The following is a 26,121-nucleotide window of genomic DNA, read 5'->3' as shown; positions in this document are numbered from 1 at the left end:
CACAAATATTTCTAGCGAATGCAAAAAAATCATGTTTCGGTTGAAGTTGGTTTTAAAGTTAAAAGGGAGGAAAACATTTTTTTAATTATGTGTTTTTTTCAATTTCAATGATTATTTTAATTTCTTTTTCAAAGTCAATGCTATTTTTATTTACATTTTTTTGTAGATTTGAGTTTGATAGCTCCTTATTTAATTATTCATTCACCGTCAAACACGTAATTGTCTCATCTTCATCAGAATCTAAGAGAGTTTCTTCCATGGTGGAATCGTCAATACAAGAAGGATACACTTTTTTCATAATAGTTTCACCAAAGGATATAAATTTTCTTTATTTAACGTTTAAAGAAGGTTTTGATTGAAATATCTTCCCCGCGATTGAAGATAAGAATTTTCGGGACATCGAAAATTCCGTGAATTCCCGGGAATTTCTGTCTCAAAGTCGACCCGGGCAGAAACATTAGTATTTATATATGTACATATGTGTGTATGTAGGCTTTGATGTATAAAAGTTGCTCAAAGAATGGATGACGAATAAATAATGATTTTGCCATCAGAAAATATAGCATCTACCGAAACAGTTAAAAATATCTAAAAAAAAGTCTTATCACAAATAGCTTTCATCAGTTTTCAAAACTGATTTATGAATAGTAAATTTAAATTTATAGCTTTTACAAGTATAGCTTTGAACGAATGCATCGCAATAAAACTTCCAATAAAACAGACCGGCACGACTTTTGACAACCCGGTCGGCCGATTGAATAGTTAGTTGCGTGCCACGTGTGCATATTTGCAATTTGGAATTCCCGAAGTTTTATCCTCTCGATCAAGATGAAATAAAATAAAAAAAAAACTCGAGGAAGACCATTTCTTTTCTCGGGAATGGCAAGAATGCGGTCTTATCGGTTCGGGAACAAATTACGAACATTGCCAGAAGTACGTACTAATGGTAAGTTCATATATGCATGTACAATGTAGTATATGGAGAGGTGTGCTATATTCGAGTATATCGATTGGTGGTTTAGGGGTTATGCAGGGCCTATGACCTTCGTGTGCATCCTCGGTTGGTGGTTGTCCACCGCGCAGTTTCCGCTCCGGCGGCCATGCGTGACGGCCATTGCGGCCATGGCAAGATGGCGGCCCGGCCCAATGGCGTGCCAATGCGGCCCGGACGTCTGTCACGCTTTGTTACGCAGACGGACCCGGAGACGAATGACCCTCTCGTGCATCGGCCGTCGTCATCATCATCATCATCATCAGACGGAATGGCCGGACCGCTCGCCGCAGTCGTCGTCGTCGTCATCATCATCATCCTCCTCGAGTGAAGGATGCCAATCTTTCTTCACTTTTGCATGCTTTTGGAGGTAATGATCGTTTCAGACTAGGCTTTGTAGTTTAGCAAATACGACCCAATCCACAAATGCACATATGTGAGTGATATTTCAGAGTAAGCACTCATGTTAGCTTATGCTGTACTTCGTGCCTGGAATCGTGCCTATAATTCTGGCCACACAACACTTCAAGTTATCTTAAATAAATCAACGGAAATCATTTATTTAAAGTCAGGTGACCATTCGTACTGGTTTTACCAGTATGGTACTGGATTTTTGGGTATTTGTCCTATCGTGAGATAGAACCAGTACACGCTTTTTATCTAATGGATGGATTGAAGTATTCAAAGTCTTCAGCAAAAAAGGTTTGTCTATTGGAAAATATTAGTAAATTAGTTGAATATTGTCTGTGTTTACCAGGAACAAATAAATGCACTTGACGAATAAACGACTCTTTGATGAACAGTATGTGGTCCAGTGATATAATCTAAAAAAAAAATTTCTGTTAATTACTATGTACATATGTATAATTTTAACCAGTCTTATGTGGAACTTCAATTTGAAAAAAATTAATTAATTTCTTTTCCCAAAATTAAATATATAACACAATAAAAAAATGTAAGGGGGGCAGACTGTCAACAAATTCCATGAGATGGGCCTGTTTTTAAACGTTGGAATTGTTATTTTATTTTCATAGATGTGCATTTACGATTCTTTAATGCTCATGCTAGAAACATTTTTTTATTGAAAAAGTGTCCTGGTTTTGAATTTGTTACAATATAAACTTGAAAATACTACATTACCTGCAATGAAAGAAATTAACCAGACGATTCAATGACAGAATCACTAATAACCATACTAATACACTTCTGAAGAGTCTTAGCGATTAAACCTTGACAAAACATTTTGTTTTACATTGCAGATTGAACACATAAGCTTCAGCAAAACGACGAGAAAATGTAAATATGTACATACATACATATGAGGAAAATTTAAGATTTTTTTTGTTTCGTTATAATATTTAGGGGTTTGGTGCATCCGCTCTAAAATCACCAGATTAACAGAACGGCAGCTTTAAACGTAATGCTCGTTTTCTAGAATGATAGATTGCACATCAGATGACGAGTAACCTTTCGATGTACACAGATGCAATTATTAAAATTGAGTTGGATGTTTCTGGCGAGCTTAATAAGGCAAGATTCGGAACTTATCGAATCTTGCCTTATTAAACTCGCCTGAAAGATCCAACTCAATTTTAATAATTACCATTTTAATAATTGCATCTGTGCACATCGAAAGGTTACCCGTCATCTGATGTGCAATCTATCAATCGAGAAGATGAGAATTGCATTTAAAGCAGCCGTCCGTTGATCTGTCGTTCAATTCGTCTGGTGATTTTAGAGCAGATGCACCGCATCCAATATTTAGTTATAAATACAAATAAAATTAGATACATATATCGATTTCAGATAAGTATACAATGAAAATATTAGCCGTCCAGCTTATACAATAAATAGGTAACTTTCTGGAATAGGTAGTAGAAGTAAATAATACGCTACGATAATTTTCCGATATAATAACCGAAATTCGCAATTATTTCAATGATTGAATGTGGCCATTATGATGCGTTACATACACACATATTATTAGTTAATAACGGCAATCATCGCGATTCCGATACATCACACACACACACAAATCAGTCAGCGGTTCCCAAATTCGGTCTGCGCCTCGGCTAAGTCACGACATTTAAACATTACAAGACCAGAACGACGATAAGATGTCGAATTATACGAACAGAGGGAGCATTTTCAATCACCATTAACTTCGTATTATATTGGCCTCGGAACCGTAATTGTATCGCAATTTCACAAATCGACATATTCAGACGTCAACGTCCATTCGATGTGATTGAGAAACGACGAGTGTGCGGATATTAATGAAATTTCATTATGTTTTATTGCGATTTGAGTCGCCTGGTTTCAAACTTTGATTTATATAAAAATATTTACATACACATTTTATTTCTAATATTGCTAGATATGTATGTATGTAATTAAAATTATTGACATCTTTTCCTGTATAGAATATGAATCTTACCCTCAATGCAATTGACATGAATTAAATTTCACAAAACCTAGAAAAATCAAAGAAAGAATTTATATAGGCAGCCTAAAACGTAAAAAATGTTTGTGCAAAGTGGAAACGGTTAAGTGAGAATTGTTTGCATTTAATTGCAACGCAAGTTGACGCTTGGGAATACAGCCCAATCGAGAGCATGTCTTATGTAGTTTGTTTGTGAAGCTGTCATTTAATTTTGAGTGCGAAAAAGCTATAATTCTGTATCATTTTGTTTATCGAATCAAAAAACGGCAGATAATTTGCGAAAAATAAGCACAGAAGTTTTGTATTGAAAAATAATTGGATTACATCTGAATTTGACATATGATTTTCATCTCTTTTTTAAATACAGAATTTTTATGTCAGATTTACATTACATGTGTATGGTTCGGTGATTATTGTTCATAAAGCGCTCGCCCAAAAGTCACTAAAATCTCTATAACGGAACATCTGGCAGCCGATAAGTCCACCATACTAACGATAACTATCATACTAACAAGAGCTAGAGTGTCAAATATTCCGTATTCGCGAATTTCTTGGCAAAAATTATCTTTTGGGCGATCGCCATGTGACTAATAATCCAATTACCTACATACATATATGTATACATATGTACATTCAAGGGAGTTTTATGGAATTATCGTAGTTTGGAACTAGGCTACTTAAAATCGTGAATACTGTAACGTAGAGATTAGATGATTGGTCGTCCTCCGCCTGTTTTCTTTCGCTGATCTAAATAAGTCGAGGCAAAAAGGCCTCGACGTATGAACAAGCTGCATAAAAGCTGCCAAGCAGTTCTTGCAACCTATCGACAAATGATCTCTTTGTGCATAAATGACCTGATGGGTATAAATTTTGGTCGGTTTTGGTCTGCGCTTCATTCGGACCTGGCAGGCCGACGGATCAAGAACATAATACTACTTTTAACTGTTTTAGTGAGGGAAATAAGTCTAGATTAGATGTGAAACGAAACGGTTCAGCATAGTCATTCGCAATGGTGCCACCTGTTGGTTGTTTTGGAAATTTCGACAACTTTCGCTCGGCTTCTGACGTCTCGATGCGCATTCGATACTCACGTGTCGTATAACTAGGGTTGCCATACGTCCCGTATATACGGGAAATGTCCCGTATTTCACTACTCGGTCCCGTATTACAATTTGTCCCGTATTTGTCCCGTTTTCTCCCTAAACTTTTCTCCAAAAACAGACTGTCGATTTATTTAACACTGCTGTGGAATACATTGATAAGTGGTCCCAGTCATTCAAAAAATTTAATGCTTTCGATTGGATGACTCTCAAGCAAGTTCCTGAATGGGGGGAAATAGAAAGAACCGTTGAATATTTGCATGTAAGGAACATCGATGTTGGAAACAATGAGCTTCTTTTCTACCAGTTCGTATATTTAAAAGATTATTTAAATAAAAATAATACCAACGAAAACTGGGAGACAACGCTGAAATTGAGTATGGAAGAGAAATGGCTGAAGTTTTTTAGAGATTCCAAGCATATTGAACAGAAGTCATGTTTAATAAAACTATGTGAGTATATATTTGCCATTCCAGCCCACAATGCCAATGTGGAGAGAATATTTTCCCTGATGTCAACACAATGGTCGGATGAAAGAAATAAGCTGGCAGTTGAGACAGTTGAGGCAATTTTGGTTTGCCAGTATAATTTTAAAATGACTTGCGTCCAATTTTATCATCGTGTAAAAGAGGAAAACGATTTAATTAAAAAAGTTAAATCAATACGATTGAGAGTCATCCAATACGATTGGGCTAAAAAAGACTATTTTTTTAAAATAAACTATTACCTACCTACTTTTCCATGTTTTATTTATGTAGCACTTAAATGTCCCGTATCAATGCTTGACAATTATGGCAACCCTACGTATAACCTATGTACATATTGTATGCTTACTAACAGTTATATCATGCGTGACGCACTATACACTTTTTACAATTTGTTATTGATTATGTTGATTAATCTTTATATATATGTGTATATATTTTAGAGTGTGCGGTTCTTGTGATTGGTCGACCGTTTCGTCACGGTTTGCGCGCGACCGGTAGACAATGCGCTGAGCGCGACTGTACACGATGTTTGCGTACGTACGTACATACGTGTACGTGTTAAGTCTCGAAAATAATTCGAGGCTATTTTGGAAGCGAAATTGAAACGCTCATCGGTTGCCAGCACTGTTATTTACAGCCGTATAATTCGAAATAATCCACCCCGATAAGTGGCACTGGGGTAATAATGATTTTCGCGTGTTGCGATGAGAGAGAGAGAGGGACTCGTGTGCCCACTTTGGCCGCGATTTGAATACGAAATAAGTTTTCACGTAAAACTACCGGTAATCGAGGCAAGATTTCGTCGAAATATTCATAAGATAAAAATTATTATACCCCACTGCGGTGGAAATTATCAATGTTTCGGTAGACACGTCGCGATTTCGGGTGGAAATTATCGAATGTTTGTATGAAACGTTGTTGTTCGCATTCGAGTGTCAAGAATGTGCGATCGCTGTGCACTTCCGGTCTGTAGCGATGCGCCGTTTCCGTCCGGAAATAACGAGCAGATAAAGCGGATCCGTTCAGATGCAATTAAACCTCAGATACGCATCGGACCTTTTGTTGTTTTTTTTGTTTTTGTTTTTACTATTTTGTTCGATTCACACTTTATAGAAGGGTGACCCCTTTTTGTTTCTTTTTCAATGCAATCGTGGCAATATTTTTAACGCTTTAGATTTTGAAATTAAATAATACAAAGTGGGTGGGATAAGATTAAAAATAAATATATAATATTTCGTGCTCCTCAGTCTCTCGAAATACAGCGATCAATGTAATAAAAATGCTGCAATGTTTGTAATTGATTGTCTAGAAAGGCGCATTGGGGTCTACCTGTTAGGCCTTCCTGGTATGTACTATATGTATGTACAATAAAAATAAAATATAAAGAGTGGGCACCAAGATACAAATCATTATATTTATTTTAAGTACGTATTTTTCATTTTACTTTATGTACTCGTATGTACATATATGTTACGGCTGAAGTGAATTTTCAGTTATAATACCTACATATGTATATATTCTAATTGGCATTTTAGGTCTCTCATATTCTATTACAATTCAACTATTAATTATATCTCTACTACCGCAAGTACACTTTCAACAATGTGCGGCAGTTGTAACGTAACAGTTGAGTTTTGACAGCTCTGATGTTTTTACGGATGCTTCAGAATTCAATAATGCTTTAATATTTTCTACGTAATACTATTAACGTATTCAAAACAAAAAAGTGATTTTCCAACTCAATTTACTAGTCATGAAAAGCTATGTAACATCTCCGTCTGACCTGCTACCAACTTATAGTTGAAGTTTTGTTTTTGACATGTTTATATTTGTACGTTGAAAAGAAACTGATGAAAATCTGCCATTATTTGTTTTGTTTAATTTGATTGTGAAAATCCAAAAGATTTGATATTTTTTTTAAATAAAATTAACCATGTTTCTCATATTATACATACTAACCAAAGTCACCGTTTTTCAAGAAAAAAATTACACATGTATGTAATACATACATATATATTATGTATGTTTGCATTATATATTTAATATTTCAATTACTCAATTTGGCATTTTTTTCGATAAATTCTCGAGAAGGAACACTATATATAGGATACATTTGTATGTATTGAATATTCCTTACAAACTGTTGTAATGCCACAATAACGCATGCAATCCCCGTTCCCGTTCCCGTTCTCGTTCCCGTTCCCGTTCCCGTTCCTGTTCCCGTTCCTGTTCTCGTTCCCGTTCCCATTTGTGGGAAAAACGCAGGAAGCGAACACGTTGGTCGCGACATCGAAATTATAGCGTTGCAATGATACTCTTTCCCGTTTTTCCCGTTTCCGTTCCCGTTTTCGGGCGATTTTTTTTCACAGTAATCTTTCCGGACATGCATACAACAAATCCTGAAAGTTCCATCGTAATCGGTTCAGTGGTTTAGGAGCCAATTCGAGACACCCACACAGACATTCAATTTTATATATGTACATATGATGACTATGTTACATTCAGGTATCTATATATGTATGTACATAGATGGTATAGAATTTTCACTGTTTTTATAGTTTTCATATTTATATTGTACTTTGATAAAAGTTTTAAAATGAAAAATTGTGTCATTTTAATCAATCATACATATTTAAGTTATGTTGCATCACCGAACTAATATTTGTTTGATTAATTATAATTTCAAATGGGAAAACATGATACGCCATACATATTATACATAGATACATATGTACATACACACACGAGCTAAAATTTGTTGGTTCAATATATGTATGTATGTACATGTGTAGTTATATAAAAGCAAACCGCAAACGTCCGTGTGAAAATTCAATTCAAATACGATTACAATAGCAAATTTGCACGTCGGTCGGGTCCGTGTGCGCTTTTAAGCTCAGATGCTGCGAAAACGGCACGCGAGTGAATTTCCCATTGAAAATCAGCGTGCAGCGCGCCAAATTCAAACGAACGGTCGGGGGTGTTTTCGCGGGCGCGCCTCGGTTAGCGCGACTCTACGCTAATCGGGACGAAAGCCGATTAATTCGGACCCCTCCCCCCGCAGGTACAGGTGGTCGAATAGGTTCTCGTTTGCGCGTCGGGGATTCAATATGAAAGCCATTTAGATTTTAATCTCGTTACGGCCGACCGGCGGGCCGGAACCGATCCGAGACCGCAACGGGGAGACCCCTCCTAACGCTACACAACAACGATGGCAAAAAATGTGTACGAATATTATTTTTTTGTAATACGATTTCAATTGAATTTGGACAGGAAGTGTTGATAGTGTTTATTTTAATTACTAATTTGACGGTTTGCTTTGGTGGAGTTTGCCGATTTTATGACGTCGCGTCGATGGTACGAAAAGTTTGCAACTTTTCAATGGTTACTAATAGAAAATATGTAGTTTGGAGTGTGAAATAGACCGCTCGAAAAGGATTATATTACAAATGAATTTATATCAAAATAAAATTATATCGCGCGCTCATATTACCATTATTAACCTATGCTTCACCTGTATGGAATAACGCCTCGAATACTAACCTTTCCAAGCTCCAAGTAATACAAAATAAATCCCTTAAAATAATTTATAATACACCCATATATACTAACCTGAAAAAACTGCATGCTATATATAATATTCCGTTTGTTACAGGCATTACTAACAAACTAACCAGTAGATTCTATGAAAGAATCACTAATAACCATACTAACACACTTGTGAAGAGTCTCGGTGATTACAACAAAATGTCTATACCCTTCAGGTATAAACACAGATTACCTAAACACAATCTGCTTTAGGTCATCGACTTTAGATAGTCTTTAATTAATATTATGTATTAGATGTATTATGAACATTTATAAGGATTGTAAATAGGTTTTTGAGCTCTTTTTCCTATTATGCTTTAGATTAACATTAGAATAATATAATACTGTAATTACTAACCAAATTAAATTAAAATTGTAAAATAGAAAATGATCAGTAGATCAGTAGCTATTAAAATAGATATAAGATGTATTGTGAACATAATTTCGTAATAATAAAAAGCATTTAAAAATCAAAATATTACAAATGTTGTATGAAGGGTTCAAATTTTTATTTTTATTTATTTTTTATTTTTATATATGTAGATACTAGCTGAACCCAACATGCGTTGCAATGCCACAATAACGCGTGCAATTTCCGTTACCGTTCCCGTTCCCGTTCCTGTTCCCGTTCCCGTTCCCGTTTCCGTTCTCGGTCCCGTTCCACAGACATACATAGATATATTTGTTGACGTGGGCCATCCGCTGTGTGTTTGTGGTGGGTCTACGTGACGAGCCAGAATGTTAAAATACAGAAAACACAAATATCGGAAGGCAAAGATCGAAAATCGAAAGATCTTAAGTCGAAAGATAAAAAAAAGGGTGCATGGTAAACGGTACATACTCACGTACATACTCACTTAATTTGCGCGAGTAGGGTACAACAGGAACAAGAGGAACAGGCTTTTCCTCCGGTATTCTGCACGCGCACATTAATGATTACGTGAGTGATTTGTCGCGGAACCTTTAAACTGGTATATTGAAACGGTATTGCAAAACGACTACTCCACAAATTTAAAGCAATTAAAATCGTTAGATGTGTTGAAAAATCAATAGTTCATATCATACATTGGATAAATAAACAAAGAAAAATCAATTGTAAATTGACTGTTAATTGTTAGTCATTCGAAGTTGAAATTGTCCGCGTATCGTTTGAATGGAGCTCGCCTGTAATAAGTTGATAAAATGGCCGCACCGTTTATCTGGAGGTCAATAAAGAGTAAATAGCCGCTTTAGATATGAATATTTGGACCAATTATAGAGAATATCGAGAGGCGGACGCTATCGTCCCACGTCAATAATGATCTTATACAAATTTATCTTGGGCCGAAAAGCCAACGCTCGTCGATATCGTCCATTTGGGATGTTATCTTTCGCGTTATCTCTCGCGTTACGCGGCGAATTATCTGAATTATCTGCGCTCGGCGAGGCGGCAGCGCTTGTCAAACTTTTTTTATGACGGCACCGGGTCCCGACTCGCGACACGAATCGATTTGCATTTTATCTGATCTCACATATCGCAAATGGGGACCCTCGCTTCCGAGCAAATTGTCTCGTCGCGCTGCCCCCCTTATCTACCGCGACGCAATTTGCTATAATTTTTTATACGTATGTATGCATATATGTACCTATACATATGTGTATTATCACTATGTAAGTTTGTGGGAATTTTTTTTAAATAAAGCAAATATAATATCATTTCACGTGTTCGACATGTTTTCATCGTTCATTCTTGTCTTTTATTCATACAGTCGATGTTTAAAATACATCTAGTTCACCGATCTCACGTCCAGTATGTCTTTTATGGTTTGTTTTTGGCCTTTTTGGATATCATTATAACACCCAGTGGTGTAGTCGGGCGAGGTCGCCGCCCTGGCACTTTGATTGATATAAACATTGTTTTTCTAATACAATTAAAAAATATTTTGACTAAAATTTCATATAAATTTTTGTTATTCCAAATATTGTGAGCAGACTCTCGCTCTAACACTCGATGACCACAATCGAATAGTATACTGATCACATTCGAAACTTAAAAGAAGTTTAATTAAATTTATTTGCTTTTTTATCTAAAACCACCCAAAACTTCGAAAGAAAACATTCTTTGAACTATTTACCATATGCACTTGAGGATAGATAAAATTAGGGAACTCGGCTTAAATGAATAGTCATCTCTAAATTCACATGTTAAAATTTGATAGTTTTTTGACATACATATTTTTTATTTATTTATTTATTTACATATGTTCATGGTTTTAGCATTGCTAAAAGCAAATGTTACTGTTGACACACAAACACGAATTATGCTAGTTTTTATAAAATATATAGTAATTTCAACAAGTAAGAATATTTTTTATTTATTATTTGATTTTTTTTTATAAATATTTGAACTACCAATATTGTGATACAAATTTTTTTTAGTAAGAAAAAAGCGGGGGAGGGGGTGGGGGTCGTAAAAATTAAACACCGACCTGGTTCTTTTTTATTTAGCACTACACCACTGATAGCACCCCATTATAAGTCAAATTTTATGAGCCTATTTGTCTTAAGTCTAAAGACTATATGTGTTTTTTTTATATATTTATTTATGCTATGCATGTTTTCTTATGTACATTTAATTAATAGGAATATTTTTGTCTGTTAGTATTTTTATTATTATTCAATTTTTTTTATTTAATTTGAATAATAATAAAAAGTACACTTTTTAAAATACCCTAGTTTGATGATTTACATATATTCTTCTTTGTCGTCATCATTATTGATTGTTGTTTATTAAAAATTAGGAAGTCTTACAAATAAATACATAGGCATAGACATACAATTAAGGAAGATGTTGTATTAGGTATTTTTTTCAAAATGAATTGGATGCTTAACATTCCTAAAAAATAAATAATCTTTTACTTCAAATTTATAATATTTTAAATGAATATCATATTTACTATTAATTTAAGCATTTTAAAAGGTTTGTTCTCTATTGAATATTTTTTTATTCTGTAGTAAAAATTTTGAAATCTATAATACATATGTATGTATGTATGTAGATAAATTGCAAAATATGACAAATTAACCGTATAAAAACTTTTAAAATTAATTATTAGGATCTTCTTGAAATTAAAAAAAATATGTACGTATAATTTTATAGTCTGAAAATATTCACAGTAACTGTATTATTACATTTTTTTTGTATTTAATACTTCTTTGATATGAAGTTTAGCACTGTCTTTAAAAAACAATAGCTTTTTTTCTGTTCAATTTTTGCAATGCAATTTTTTTCATAGTATGTACATAAATTTGCATTGATCGATGCACTAGGATATGCTTAGATTATAATGTAATAGTTCAAAACAAATAAAAATGCATATACTTTTACAGACGCCTACGCTTCATTTACATACGCACAATGCATTTTTTTGTACATTTACTGAGAAATGTATGAATTTTATTATGAGATTCGATTCGAGCGCATCTCGAATGCAAATCAAGCATATGTGTTTACGTATGCATTTGGGTCGAACGCAAACTTTCGTTCTCGTCGAGACCCAAATTGGCGATGATGATTATTCATCAATTCGCGCCAAGAACAATACGGTACACGTGTATGTATGTGTGTAGTAACAATAAAGCGTTCGCTTTCGATGATTTGATTATAAACACGTACACACATAGTATGTATATTATATTGTGTGCGAATTATTTGTTTGCGCATTATAAATTAATACTGAATTCGTACAAATTCGCAGAGTACGCCCGCTTAGCGGAATAAATTATGGAAAACTCCGACAGTGATTCAATTGATTCTAGTAGTTTGATGTTGGGATTATAGTGTTGTTCGTGTGTATGCATATGAATGTGGATATTTTCAAGGATTTGAATTAAAAAATATATTTTTGATTCAATTATTGTATTATGAATTGTGAATTATGTTGAAAGCTTTCTTTAAATGTGTCATTTGAAGATTGATTATAAATTTGCAGTATGAACATGTGAATTTCACTGTAAAGATTTAAATTTAGTATATTTCAAACTTAGCATGTATGCACTTAATAGCTTTTTATTTTGTAAAACTGCATGTTAATGTTGATTATTTAACGCGAATGTAATATTTTACCATAGGTAGACATTGAATACACTGACATTGTCATGTCTTAATAAAAGTATAATTAAATTATAATTAAAACAGAACAGCCTTTATAATTGAACGTAACATAAGTCCACTTTTCTTCATTTCGAGAAATATCATTTTGAACATATCGTATTAAAATAAGTGATAGCAATTTGTGAATTAAGTCAAACAGAAATAGTGTTTTTGGAACTGAAAACTGAACTTCTGACACTTTCAATTATAACGGTTCATATGAAGAAATCATGATATATGATCATATAATGCTTAGATATCTTAAGGAGTAATATTTATGCATCGTTATATCAGTTATGTATATCATGTTGGGAAATAAGTCTTCAAGAAGTATTTGACATTACCAAATGTATAGGTTATGTTCTCGGTGTGAACATATCTACTAGTAAAAGCCTTCATTTAGATTCATCCTTTTTGTTTGTGCGTACTTTAACTTAATGAGATGTACATTTTAATAAATATTTGTGTATGTGAGTACTGCAGTAGTCAAAGCTTACACTTATTGCTTTTGAATACATTTACACAGTAGGTATGTATATGAACACAATGATTTGTTGACGAGACTATGACTAGACATCATACATACATATGTACAGACAAAAATAAATGCATTTTAATATTGCATCGAATTTTAATCACAGCATTGTGTTGAGGTTATGTTTGATACATTACATTTTCAGCATCTGTGTATACAATTCAAAATACATCGATAATTATTATTATATTATATTATTATTATAGAATGAGTATGATATTTGAAAATGGGGAAGTACCTTTTCATATTTGCACATCAATTCATTGTATTTGCATGTATGTATGTATGTATTCGAATACGAACCGCAGTGTCCGATGTGAAACAGTCTGTAGCGGCTATAAACTGCAATTTGTTTTAATGCGGAAGGGGGGGGGGTGGTTGTCGGTCGTTTTAGGGTTAATTTTCATCGCGGTATAATTGAATGCGGGGGGCGCATACGTGTTCGAGTTCGCTACGACGTCGATTGGGGGGCGTAGGCCGATGGGGGCGCCGCGCCTGCGCCCCCCGAGCCCGACTAGAGCGCTGCGGCCTCCCCTTAAAACGTAGATGGGGTTGTTGGTTTCAACCCCAGGCCGCTAGATGGCGACAGCGGGACCGTTTTCCGGGAAAACCGGAACCGAGGAAAAACCTCGACGTGCACCAAACGACAACAGACGTATTCAAATTTTATACGATATAAAAAAGCTGACACTACTTTCACTGCTTTATATCGTTTTTATGACTATTTTCGCTCTGATTTTAGTTTTTGTTGTGGTTTTGATTCGTTAAACAGTGTAGGTGTGAATTTAGATTGATTTTTTGTCGATATTGAATATGATATTGTATCATTTGCATTGCTGCTGATATTGAATATGATTACATAAATAATATGATTAAAATCGAGATCTCTAGTGAGAGTTTGTCGACAAAATTAGCATCAACCTATTCCTAGCAAAAACCAATTTATCTATTCCATTTTTGCATTGCCATTGCCATTCCATAGGGCCAATGAGAATAAACTAATCATCAAACCTCTCCCAATACATTTTAATACGTGATAAGTAATAAAAATGTATGCTTTAAATTTTTTCTTCATATTAAAAGCTCTTTTTATCCGTGAACAATATCTGATAAAATTGATGTAAATTTAACATTTTATTTATGCTTGTGAACCAGTATAGGGGCTATTTAATTATACCCACTTATAGTCCATTTGAAACATGATCGATTGTAAACAAACTTAATGTGTACCTTGTGAATTTTTTCACGTGAAATTTAATCCATCAATCATATAGTTTAAGGGAAAATTTCTTATTTGAAAAACAAAACAATTCAATTAAATTGCTCATAATCAAAACTTCGTTGTTTTATATTAAGTCATTCAATTTTGCAATGCCACTAATATAATTGATGTTTTTATCTAATTGTAGTTTGAAACGATCTCGTTATATTTACAATTATTTACGACGTATCTATGTATGTATATAGTGTAAATAAAAACAGTGCATTTGACGATCTGACTTGATCAAAAGCTATAATTACAGTTTAAATTTGATCTGAATAAGAACAAGCATTATAAAGGGGGTGATTTTATGGGGGGTGGTGGGGGTAGATGGGGGGGGGTTGTATTGATTTTGCAGGCGTTGTTTATAAATCGGTGTCCGATAGGTCGTCGACTTGACGAAATATGTCGTCGGCTCCGTAAGGCGAATGAGGGGGTGGTCTGGTGGGTGGATGGGGGCGTAGCCCGAGACGCCTGGCGCCCCTAATCCGCCAGCATTAACGCGCATTATTCCCCAGAACTTGAGGGGGTGGTTAGTAGGAGGGTGTAGGATTTCTCCGAAAGTTTCGCGGGAGACTTTCGCCTCGAAATGTATGTACGATTGTGGGCCGGTGGGTGGGCGGGTGGACTGTCGGCGTGGGGGGTGGATTATTACACGCAGGTAGCCCACCCGCCCGCTAATAAAAATATTCTTAGTGAAACGTTTGAAAAACGAGCTTTCAAAGCTCGCCGACGACTACGACCAACTTCTTTTATATATTATTCAAGTTGCCCGCGAGAGGAGAGCTTTAGCGCCGAGACGACTCGACGCCCCGTCTACAGCGTCTGCTTGCTAAAATTGTTTGCCTATTTTAAATATATGTATGTATGTACATATGTAGGTATTATCACTGATGCAATTTCATTTTTCATAAATACGATCGTTTTTTGTAAATACGATCTTAAATATTCAATTTTTAAATATTCCAATTTAACAATAATATCGGTTCTGTGGAGACACATCACTGTCCTTTTTTTTATTACTAGCCTCTTCTTACTTCGTTTTCGATTTTCACGTATGATTTCGTTTTGAAAATATGAAGCGAATTTTTGTTATTAATCCACAAGAAGAGTCGAAATATGATTTTTATAAGTGGAGTTTTATTTAATTCTCATATAAAGACAATTTAATATATTATCCCTATTAATTCAATTCAGATTCGTGTAAATACGAGTAAATATTAGTACGAGCTTTTAGCTCGCAATTTTACCGATTTAAAACTCAGCACACTTCCAATTAACCGTTTTAAACGAAAACAAAAAATAGTGTGGCCGGAGCACTATCTCAATAAACAATTTTCTATAGAAAATACTCAATATAAAATAGTATTAACAGTGGAAAAAAATCCCAAATGAAAATACGTACTTTTGACTTTTGATTTGAACTGGACGACTACTTAGAGAGATTTGAAAGCTAAAAAGTACTACAAATGAAATATAAAATACCTGACTATAGATTCCAATATTCATTTTGAACAGGAAATTGACAGATTTTGAGACATCGACCAAACAACACCAAGATATAGAAAAATCGCGCGATTTAAAAAACACCTATATCTCCGAATCTCAAGCCAATCAACATTTTTTATTATGAGATTCGTGTTCATTGGGCATACATGTATCTATAAGAAAAGTCATATCTCGTCTCTGAACCATTTTTCGTGTCGAACAGTGATATCGTGTTATCGTCGAACCGATCTACATGGCATGATAAATTTAGACGATATCGCATTCATCCCCCACTCGATCTGTGATGGCCAATTACATTTCGTTTCAGTTTCGCATTGCATTTTGGTAAAGAAATACAACATTGCTCATGCGTATAGTGGTCGGTAGAATTTGACTTTTATTTTTTTTGTAAGTTTTAAATTCGTGTTTTAAATATTTATATAAATAAAATTTTAATATATAAAACACTTAAGTTGTTGATATTATTAATTTATTTATGGAATACATACATATATATTTTATTTTAATGGAATTTATAATGTTTAGACGATAAAAGTAATTGTCAACGTCATGTTATAGACGGCAAAACTTATTGTAATATTATTGAAACCTTGCATTGAATTATATTGTAATACTTTTTACGTACTTATAATGTAACAACACGTTACACGAATGTGTTGTTTTCGTCTCGCAACTACATCGTATCGACTATAGTCGAATTTATACGAAAAGCGTGGTACGTTTTTGATAGTTCTTTTATGAAAATATTTTACGATTATTGAATATCCAAGTTTTACGATTGTTTATATTATCATTCAGTTTGGACGACTTCAAAATTTTTACCCACTATACAGAATAAAAAAAAATCAAGTATAATGTATTGAAAAATCGAATAAGAATTTGATGTCGTTTTTATGACTTGTATCAACTGTTCGAATACAGTTTGAAATACCTGAATGAGTAATAAAAGTATTCGCTAGTGTTGTGAATAAAAATGTCAATATTCAGTTTAATACATTTTAGAACAGCGGTGGGAAATATGTATGTGGCACGTGTATCAAATTATGAAATTTTATTAGATCTAACATATGTATGTACTAATTCTATATTAAAACATTTTTTTAATCAGCATTTACAGATGGGGTATTTTATTTACTTACATACATATACACATTAAAATATGTATAGGTCTTTAAAAAAATTAAAAATTATTTTATTTTATAACCTGCAGCATAGACTAGTGGTTAGCATATAATGCTTTCGAAAAGTGGGTTAACGAGTTCGATCCCACCGGTTGCTGCTGGCCAGACCTTAGATATATGACTTCAAGTCGATCGTTTCTTCGTTTCAGATTTCCATTGAAACACGATTTCATTTCAATTTTAATGTACATATGTACATAATGCATACATATAATATTGTAGCATATGCTAAAAGGAGCCGCCGTTTTAATTGGTTTTCGAGGAATCTCCAGGCTTAAGTACAGTTGGCTAAAAATGGAGACCCCCGACTTGACTAAGTGGTCGGTAGCGGCATTCGGTCGCTTCCCGCTAGAGGTCTCAGAACGGACAGCTCAAAAACGTGGGACTGCATGCCGAGACTATAAAAATCTGGTACGTGACTCTAACAATGGGTTAACAAACGCGTCGAGGAAGATGCAGTGAGTGACCTGCCCTTTATAAGCAGGTACTTACATAGGTCATATGAAGGCATTCTGGAGGGAGCACTGGCAGTGCGTGGATCTCCTTAATCACCCAATAAATGCTGTGAAGCGACTTTGGCCTTTTATTTGGATCCTCCACCCACCCCTACGCAACAATGAAATTCATGAAGCCCTCTCTCCATCTTTTCTTGAGTTCAAAAAATACTAATCTTAAGAGGGCTGTACAGCAGCGCCTTGTCCATACAAACGTATTACACATCTCTCTTCCTCAATAATGGCACTAGAGAAATTTTTTTTTAATATGCTATGGATATCCACCATTGGCATGTTTCTGTGGTTATTTTTTTTGATTAGTTATTTTTTATATGAGTTAGGAGCCGTCAAACATATATAAAATCGCCTCTTTTTTACACCCACGAAAAGAGTCCAGCGTGCTTATTTAACGGTTGATTTTTAAAAAAATACGACCATACAAATATAGAAAATATCTTTCTCATACGCATGATGAATTTTTTTTAAAATTGGTCCAGTTTCGGAGGAAAAAACTGGAGAATACTAAACCTCAATTTTGTCGATTTAAAATAGATATTTTCTGGTCAAGGCGCAACTGTATATTACTCAATATATAATATATATATATTGATATATATATTGTCGCATTCACTCAATATATATGTATATATATATATATATATATATATATATATATATATATATATATATATATATATATATATATATATATATATATATATATATATATATATATATATATATATATCGAAGAAATGAACGGCAACAAAATTAAGGTTTCGGGTATCCAGCCCTCTTAAAAACGTGAGAGAAATCCTTTTTGCCATTCTCTACTATTATTAGCCATACGTATTATTTGTTAATTTAACCATAGTGGAAAGCGGGTAAAAACATATTTTAAAATACCCAAGGATTCTGCTGAACGTTGCCGCGAATCGCGAGAGCTTTTTTGGTAAAGACGTAAGCTTTCAAAAGTTTACCACATAGATTTATATGTACATTAGTACTTTCTCTCCGCGCCGTGCGGTTACCTGTACACCGCAGTCGACAATATTATTATTTATGAATTTCGTGGGAATGTTCAGCTGAAAAATTTCACGTCCGCAAATCCCCAGGTCTCCCCCACTCAACATTTCATCCTCCCCACACCACCTTAAACTTCGGCAGGGTGTGTGTGTGTGTGGGGTGTACTTATTGCGATATTTTATTACGCATGTCGCAATTATTATTGTTCTTGTTTAGATTTTCGTTGGATACGGGGACATTAACGTCAGGCGAAAAAGTAATGCGACGGTTAACCTGTTGACTGCTTTTTACAGTGCGCGCGCGCGCGTGGTGGGTTGAAATATACGTATGCGTAAATCAGCCGGTACACTTTTGTATTGTTAATTAATTTGTTTAAAATCGCGGTATTCGACCGATCGTACGGTCAGATAGGCGGGGAAATTCGTGTAACAAGTTTGGCGGTGGAAAAATTGATGGCGGCTTTATGTCGCCATAAAAAAGTTTACGATGAAAAACTCCTATGTGTACCACAGTGGTTATACTGATCGTGTTTGTGCGCATTTGGTGTCTATAAAAATCGTAAAGCCACTATTGAAAAATATTATCACTCGCCGAATGAACGACGTATTGTAAGCTCGTCAGTCGAATCGTTGATGGTATCTACATACATATGTATCTGCACATTCCGCAGTATTTTTAGAATTTATGTACTATAAAAGGTTTGTAGGTGTGTGAAACTGGCTTGTTTTCATTGATGGGTTTTTGCTTAGTTGAAATTCCATCGAGTGGTTTTAATTAAGCTGACTGTGGAGTATGTTTTGATGAAATGAGGTTCCGAAGAAAATTTTGTAGATTATGTGTATGTATATAAATATTAATAGTATATCATAGAAAATATCATTTCTTCATTGATTGCTTTTCTTTAATATTTATACCTTTGTATGTAGAGCTTTTGCAAAAAAAAAATCTTTTTGGAGTTTGGATTTTCAATCCAGTATGGCTTACCATATGGTGGATAAATTTTGTTTTAACAATAATGGAAATTATGTGTGTGGAATCAATTTATATCTTAAAATAGGTTGACCCTTTAAGCACGACTAATGCAATTTCCATAGATTTTTTTATAACACTGAGCAACAAAAAATCATGTTTTTTTTTACTTACCGGAACGGAGACTCATCAATCTTTACAAAGTTTGACCACTAAATTGATAATAAGTTGAAAATTATTTTTGTTGGTTTCCTGTCGTTTATAAGATATGATTCGTTTAATCAGCACACAATTTTTACAGATTTTTAGCTTTTGCAGCTTTTAACTCAAAATCTAGTATCGTTGTTCCAAAAGTGGGTATTGGAATAAATTTTCAGAGACTTTTTCTGTTGATTGTATTTTTTTATTGCTTTAAAATACTTACAATTAATTTTCTATCGAATTTTAAAAGTCAAAAATATATTAATATTTTTACATATTTTTTTCTCCAGCTGTTAACAAGGGATGATTTTCAGTCTTAATATTTTTTTATTTCATCTGAACATACGAATGCCAGCGGTAAATGACTAAACTTTAATATGTCAAAAATTTACAAGCGTTGGTTTTCAATCTCAATTTAATTTTTTTTCATACTAGAGCAAGCCAACAAAAATCAATCATTGTCATATTCGAACTCAGTGGATCAAACTTAGTACAGATTGATTAGTCGCTCCTCTGGTAGTTTTTTTATTGCTGTGTTATTTAAAAAATAATCGAGTAATTCATAAATTAAACCGTTTATTGAATTTTATAATTGAATTTACAGATTTTAGTATAGGTATGTATGTACATTGTATGAAAACTTCCGGTCTCCGTGACGAGACAGAATGTTAAATTACCGAAAACGCAAATATCGGAAGGCAAAGATCGAAAATCGAAAGATCTTAAGTCGAAAGATCAAAAAAAAAGGGTGCATGGTAAACGGTACATACTCACTTAATTTGCGTGAGCAGGATACAACAGGAACAAGAGGAACAGGCTTTTCCTCCCGTATTAATGTGCGCGCGCAGAATACGGGAGGAAAAGCATGTTCCTCTTGTTCCTGTTGTATCCTGCTCGCGCAAATTAAGTGAGTATGTACCGTTTACCATGCACCATTTTTTTTTGATCTTTCGCCTTAAGATCTTTCGATTTTCGATCTTTGCCTTCCGATATTTGTGTTTTCTGTAATTTAACATTATGTCTCGTCACGTAGACCCGAAAACTTAATATTGATTTGTTTCTAGTTTACATTTGAAAAACATTTTGTTCTTCAAATGTATTTTTTCTAAACTAAGATGATGAAGTGTAAATGATTAATACGATTTTACAAAATCGAAACTGCATTTACATGTATAATTTTTTTTAATAACCATTATTATTGCCTGAATAAATTTAACACTAATCCCCCCTGCCAAAGTGCACATAAGCTATAATGAAACGTTGTCAAAGTTTTGCATTTTCAAAGTTGGTGTAATTAATGCAATTTAAATTGAACCTTTCTTTTACACCTAGCGGTTACTTTTTCCTTTCAAAAAACATGAAATTTTCAACACGCGTATCATAATTATAATTAATAGCAATGATTTCACGACAAGCCGATATGTGTAAAATCGCATTTTATATAATTTTTAGCATACACACATACATATGTACCGACTTATAAATACCCACCCCCGTGTCGTGGGTGTGTATTATGTGCGGTCTCGCTCAGCACTTAGGTATGCAAATTTCCCCAGACGCCCACATAATAGCGAGTAATTCCTTTCAAAGCGCTCGCAGTGAAACAACAAAGTCGTGTGCAACAGAAGAAAAGATTCGCGAAACGAACTTTCCGCAGATTTTCGCGTCGCCTTCACTGGGGGGGGAGGGGGTTAAGTCCGTTTTTGTCGTCGCCGTTGCGGCTCAACAATGGCGTGTTTTATGCGTCCGGTCCAGCAGGTGACGCAGACCAACTTCCGGTCGAAGCAGCCACCGTCGACGACTATATCAGGCAAAACAGACGGCCCACATGCAGGTACCGATGTCGGTACTCCCCCTCTACGAATAAATCAATATGACCCACCCCCTGCTTTACCTCCCGACCCCCCCCCCCCTCCGTGTCCTCAGACCTGCCGGTTTGGACGTTGAAACTTCATGGGGTGACTTAAATTTAATTTTGATACGCAACTGTTCGGTCTTTTGAATCGTGGAAAGTCCTGCTTGCTACAAGCGAAGCGTCGTCGTTCAAAGTTGTGTAACTATTTGTATAGATGTACTGTCACAACATATGTATGTATGTATATTTGTAGGTTCGAGATTCGTATCAAATGTCAGACATCGTTTATTTATTTTACATAGATATATACCAGGAAGGCTTGACGGGAAGACCCCGATGCGTCTTCCTGGACAATTAATTACAAATAATGCAGCATTTTTATTACATAAATCACTGTATTTCCCAATATTTTTTTTTTATTTACATATTAACCAGCAGCATAGCTCGGTAGTTAAGCTTCTGCTTAGCATCAAGAAGGTGCCGGGTTCAATCTCTAAATGAAAATGAATTTTTCAGAGTATGCTGTTGGTCAGATCTGGATTTGTGATTCCAGGTTGATCGTTTCCTATCAGAGTTTGCCAATTTTCTCTGATTTCATTGTTGAAACGGTTCCCGGAAAAAAAATTGGCTAAAAATCCTTCCTACCTACTATGTCACCACTATTTGAAGTTTGATTGATGTACAATAAAATTTATGTACAATTCATAGATGTCTCGTTAATTTGCGAGTTTTTCAGTGTCTCGAAATTCAACGGCTTGTAATAAAAATGCTGCTATTGTATTTGTAATTGGCCAGGAAGGCGCATTGGGATTTACCTGTAAGGCCTTCCTGGTATATATGTAAATAAATAAATATTAGCCACTCAACGCGTCACTGTGACTAGGCATGTAAGCAAAATACAAATACTAAATATAAGAAAATTAGATGTCTATGTTATAGATAAGAATTTTTTGGCATCATATTCAAATAGTGGTGACATAGTGGGTAGGATGGTTTTGCTAATTTGATGGAGGAACCGTTTCAACAATGAAATTATATAAATTGGAAAACTCTGATAGGAAAGGATCGACTTGGAGCACAAATATCCAAGTCTGACCTGCAGCATTAAAGATAATACTCACGGGATCGAACCCGGCGACCGATCGATCTCGGTGTTTAGTGTCAACGCAACCACCGAGCCATGCTGCTGGCTAATTTCAATCATTAGTGGGTAGTTCTAATTTGTGGGGATCCGTTTCAGCAAAAAAATCAGATAAATTGATAAACTCTGATAGGAAACGAACCAATTATAGTCACAAGTATCCAAATCTGACGAACAATACTGCAGAAATACTCATATAATCAGTGGTGTAGTCGGGCCAGATCACCGCACTTTGATTGATATGAAAATTGATTTATGAGTAAAATTAAAATATATTTTGACTAATATTTATAACACTTTAGATGATAAGAAAAAAAAGAGGCGACTTAATTTAAGTCTTTAAAATAATAAATAATCATCATAATTGTCCTATGTCCAAACTCATTACGTTCAATGAAAACACTCATCTTAGAGGTCAAACTCTTAGACTCCAAAAAGAAAAATCGAATAAATTGATCAGAGATTCCTTCTTTTCAAACAGACTGGTTCTTTCACATCACTTTCAGACTTTTCAAACAGTTTGAAATAGTATTCCCAACAACGTAGTAAGTTCTGAAAACCTTAATATTTTTAATAACAAGCTAGAAGTCTTTCTAAAACTTGAAGTTTTTTGTAATTCTATTTTTCCAATATCTTTTCTATATTTTTGTTTTCTTTTAGTTATTATTATGTTACCGTCCAAGATGTTTTTATTATTTTTTATCTTTTAAACTTACTTAAAAGACGTTTTGATGAAATTTATGGGCTTTTTTTAATCTAAAAACACCCAAAACTTCAAAAGAAAACATTGTTTGAACTATTAACCATACGCACTTGAGGATAGATAAAATAAGAGAACTCAGCTTGAATAAATAGTCATTTCTCTAAATGCAAATGTTAAAATTTTGCTGTTGACACACAAACACGGGTTTTAAAAATCAAAGATGTATGGAAGGAAGGTTTCATAAAATATAAAAATCATCATTTGATTTTTTTTATAAATATATGAACTGCCTATATTGGTATAGGTACATATTTTTAAGTAATGAAAAATAGGGGGTGGGGGGTCATAAAAATGAAACACCGTCCTGGTTCTTTTTTATTTATCACTACATCACTGCATAATATGTATAATCATACAACGTATGATTATTTTCAATTGAGGACTCGAAACAGCGACACATACGAGTATGTACAATAAAGGCGTCGGTTTTATTAGCACAATTAACCGTAAATTTGCCGCTTTTTTCGCCACAATCATCACTAGACGATCGGCCCGATTGTGCATATTGTAAAAGTGCACTGATAAAAGTCGTCCATTGTGTGATGTTGTGGGTTTTGCGTGAGTGTTTGTGTGTGGCGCTTGCGCGTAACAATTCGGGCGTCGGCGTTGATTCGCGCGTCGCGACGCCATCGGACGCACGTCGACTCCACGCTCCTCACCAATCACAAATCAACCCATACACCCCCATTCCCATGCCCATACACACACCGGATCCTAATTCGTAAACACACTAACATATATACATGTCTGGGTATACTATGTAGCCTCCATTTGTACGCGTGTCTGCGTCAAAATATCGATAGATTGGGGCTTAGGCTGTATGGGGGGGGGGGGGGGGAAATATTTTTTTAATGTTTGTTAATATTTTTTCAGCAATTTAATTTTTTGATTATTTAATGATGATAAATGTGATATTGTTTACATTGTTTTTTTTATTGCTTAAAAAATGCTTTTTATTATTACTAAATTATGTTCACAATATTATTGCATATTGAGGCTTATTGCAGCATAAATAAGTTGGAAATTAATGTAGCAAAATGCTCCTGCATAACCTTCACCAGAAAACTATGTCCAGTTGACTTTCCTCATTCAATCAACGGACATAGACTCACAAGGGTATCGGAAATTAGGGATTTGGGAGTCTTTTTAAACTCTGATCTATCCTTTAGTAAACATATTGACAATGTTGTAGCTCGAGCGTCGAAGGCCCTCGGGTTCGTCATCCGGTCCTCCAAATGCTTTACTTCTATAAAATCATACAAAATACTATATTGTGCATACGTAAGAAGTATTGTTGAGTTTGCATCCCAAGTTTGGAACCCAGAGTACTCTGGTGCAAGAGACAGATTGGAGCGCATTCAGAAGAGATTCTTGAGGTACGTCAGTAGCCGTTTTGGATTAACCTATACTTCCTATGAAGATGCTTGTAGGTGTCAGCATCTACTTCCTCTTGTCAAAAGAAGGGAGATAGCTGACATCTCAACAATTTTGAACATCCTTAACGGCTCGATCGACTGTCCTCAATTATTGAGCAGACTATCATTGCGTGTACCAAATAGAATGACTAGATGTAATGAGCTCCTTTACATACCTAATACTTTTTCTAATTATGGAAGAAGCTCATTCATCTGGCGTGCAAGCTCCACCGTCAACACACTAATCTTAACAATTTCTATGTTTGACTTATTTAATATTAATGCTATACAAGCTAGAGTAATTATTGCAAATTTGTTTTTCGATGATTAATTTTAATGAAAATTTACGATTGTGATTATGAATTTTTATTTTGATGTATTTATTTTGTCTTTTTGTTTTTTGTTATATATTATATTTTTTTTATTATTTCATAATTTTTATCATATTATTATTCTTATTATTTTGATATTTTTATTATACTGTTATTTATATTTTTTTTCTTTTTTTGTTTTCTTTAACTATCTTACTCTATTATCATTTTTGTTTCTTATTTTAAATGTTTGAGCTTTTCTTTTTTTTACCTATATGTGAAAATTATTAATGGTTTACTTAACTTAATTATATTTTTTTTACTATCAATCTATGTAACTTAATAAACTGTAAATTTTCCAAATAAATAAATAAATAAATACATATTATATATATATATATATATATATATATATATATATATATATATATATATATATATATATATATATATATATATATATATATATATATATATATATATATATATATATATATATATATATTATTAGCTAATGATCTACTGATCATTTTCTATTTTACAATTTTAATTTAATTTTGTTAGTACTCATAGTATTATATTATTCTAATGTGAATGTACAGCATAATAGGAAAAAGAGCTCAAAATCTATTTACAATTCTTATAAATGCTCATAATACATCTAATACATAATATTAGCCAGCAGCATAGTTCGGTTGTTAAGCTTCTGCTTAGCGTCAAG

The 26,121-nt window shown here is 34.0% G+C and overlaps 1 protein-coding gene across 1 annotated transcript in view; it reads left to right on the top strand.

Moving 5' to 3' along the window:
* Positions 1 to 1,119: 1,119 nt before the first annotated feature.
* Positions 1,120 to 26,121, top strand: part of LOC143911132 (uncharacterized) — a 124,333-nt gene continuing 99,331 nt past the window's right edge. Inside the window, exon 1 of the mRNA XM_077429895.1 lies at positions 1,120 to 1,361. Coding sequence (XP_077286021.1) covers positions 1,123 to 1,361 — 239 coding nt within the window. The 5' untranslated portion in view covers positions 1,120 to 1,122. The remainder of the gene's footprint in view (positions 1,362 to 26,121) is intronic.

The sequence above is a fragment of the Arctopsyche grandis genome, chromosome 4, assembly GCF_051622035.1.
Source record: "Arctopsyche grandis isolate Sample6627 chromosome 4, ASM5162203v2, whole genome shotgun sequence".
NCBI lineage: Eukaryota > Metazoa > Arthropoda > Insecta > Trichoptera > Hydropsychidae > Arctopsyche > Arctopsyche grandis.
The sequence above is the reverse complement of the archived record's forward strand: the minus strand, read 5'-3'. Positions and strand labels throughout refer to the sequence as shown.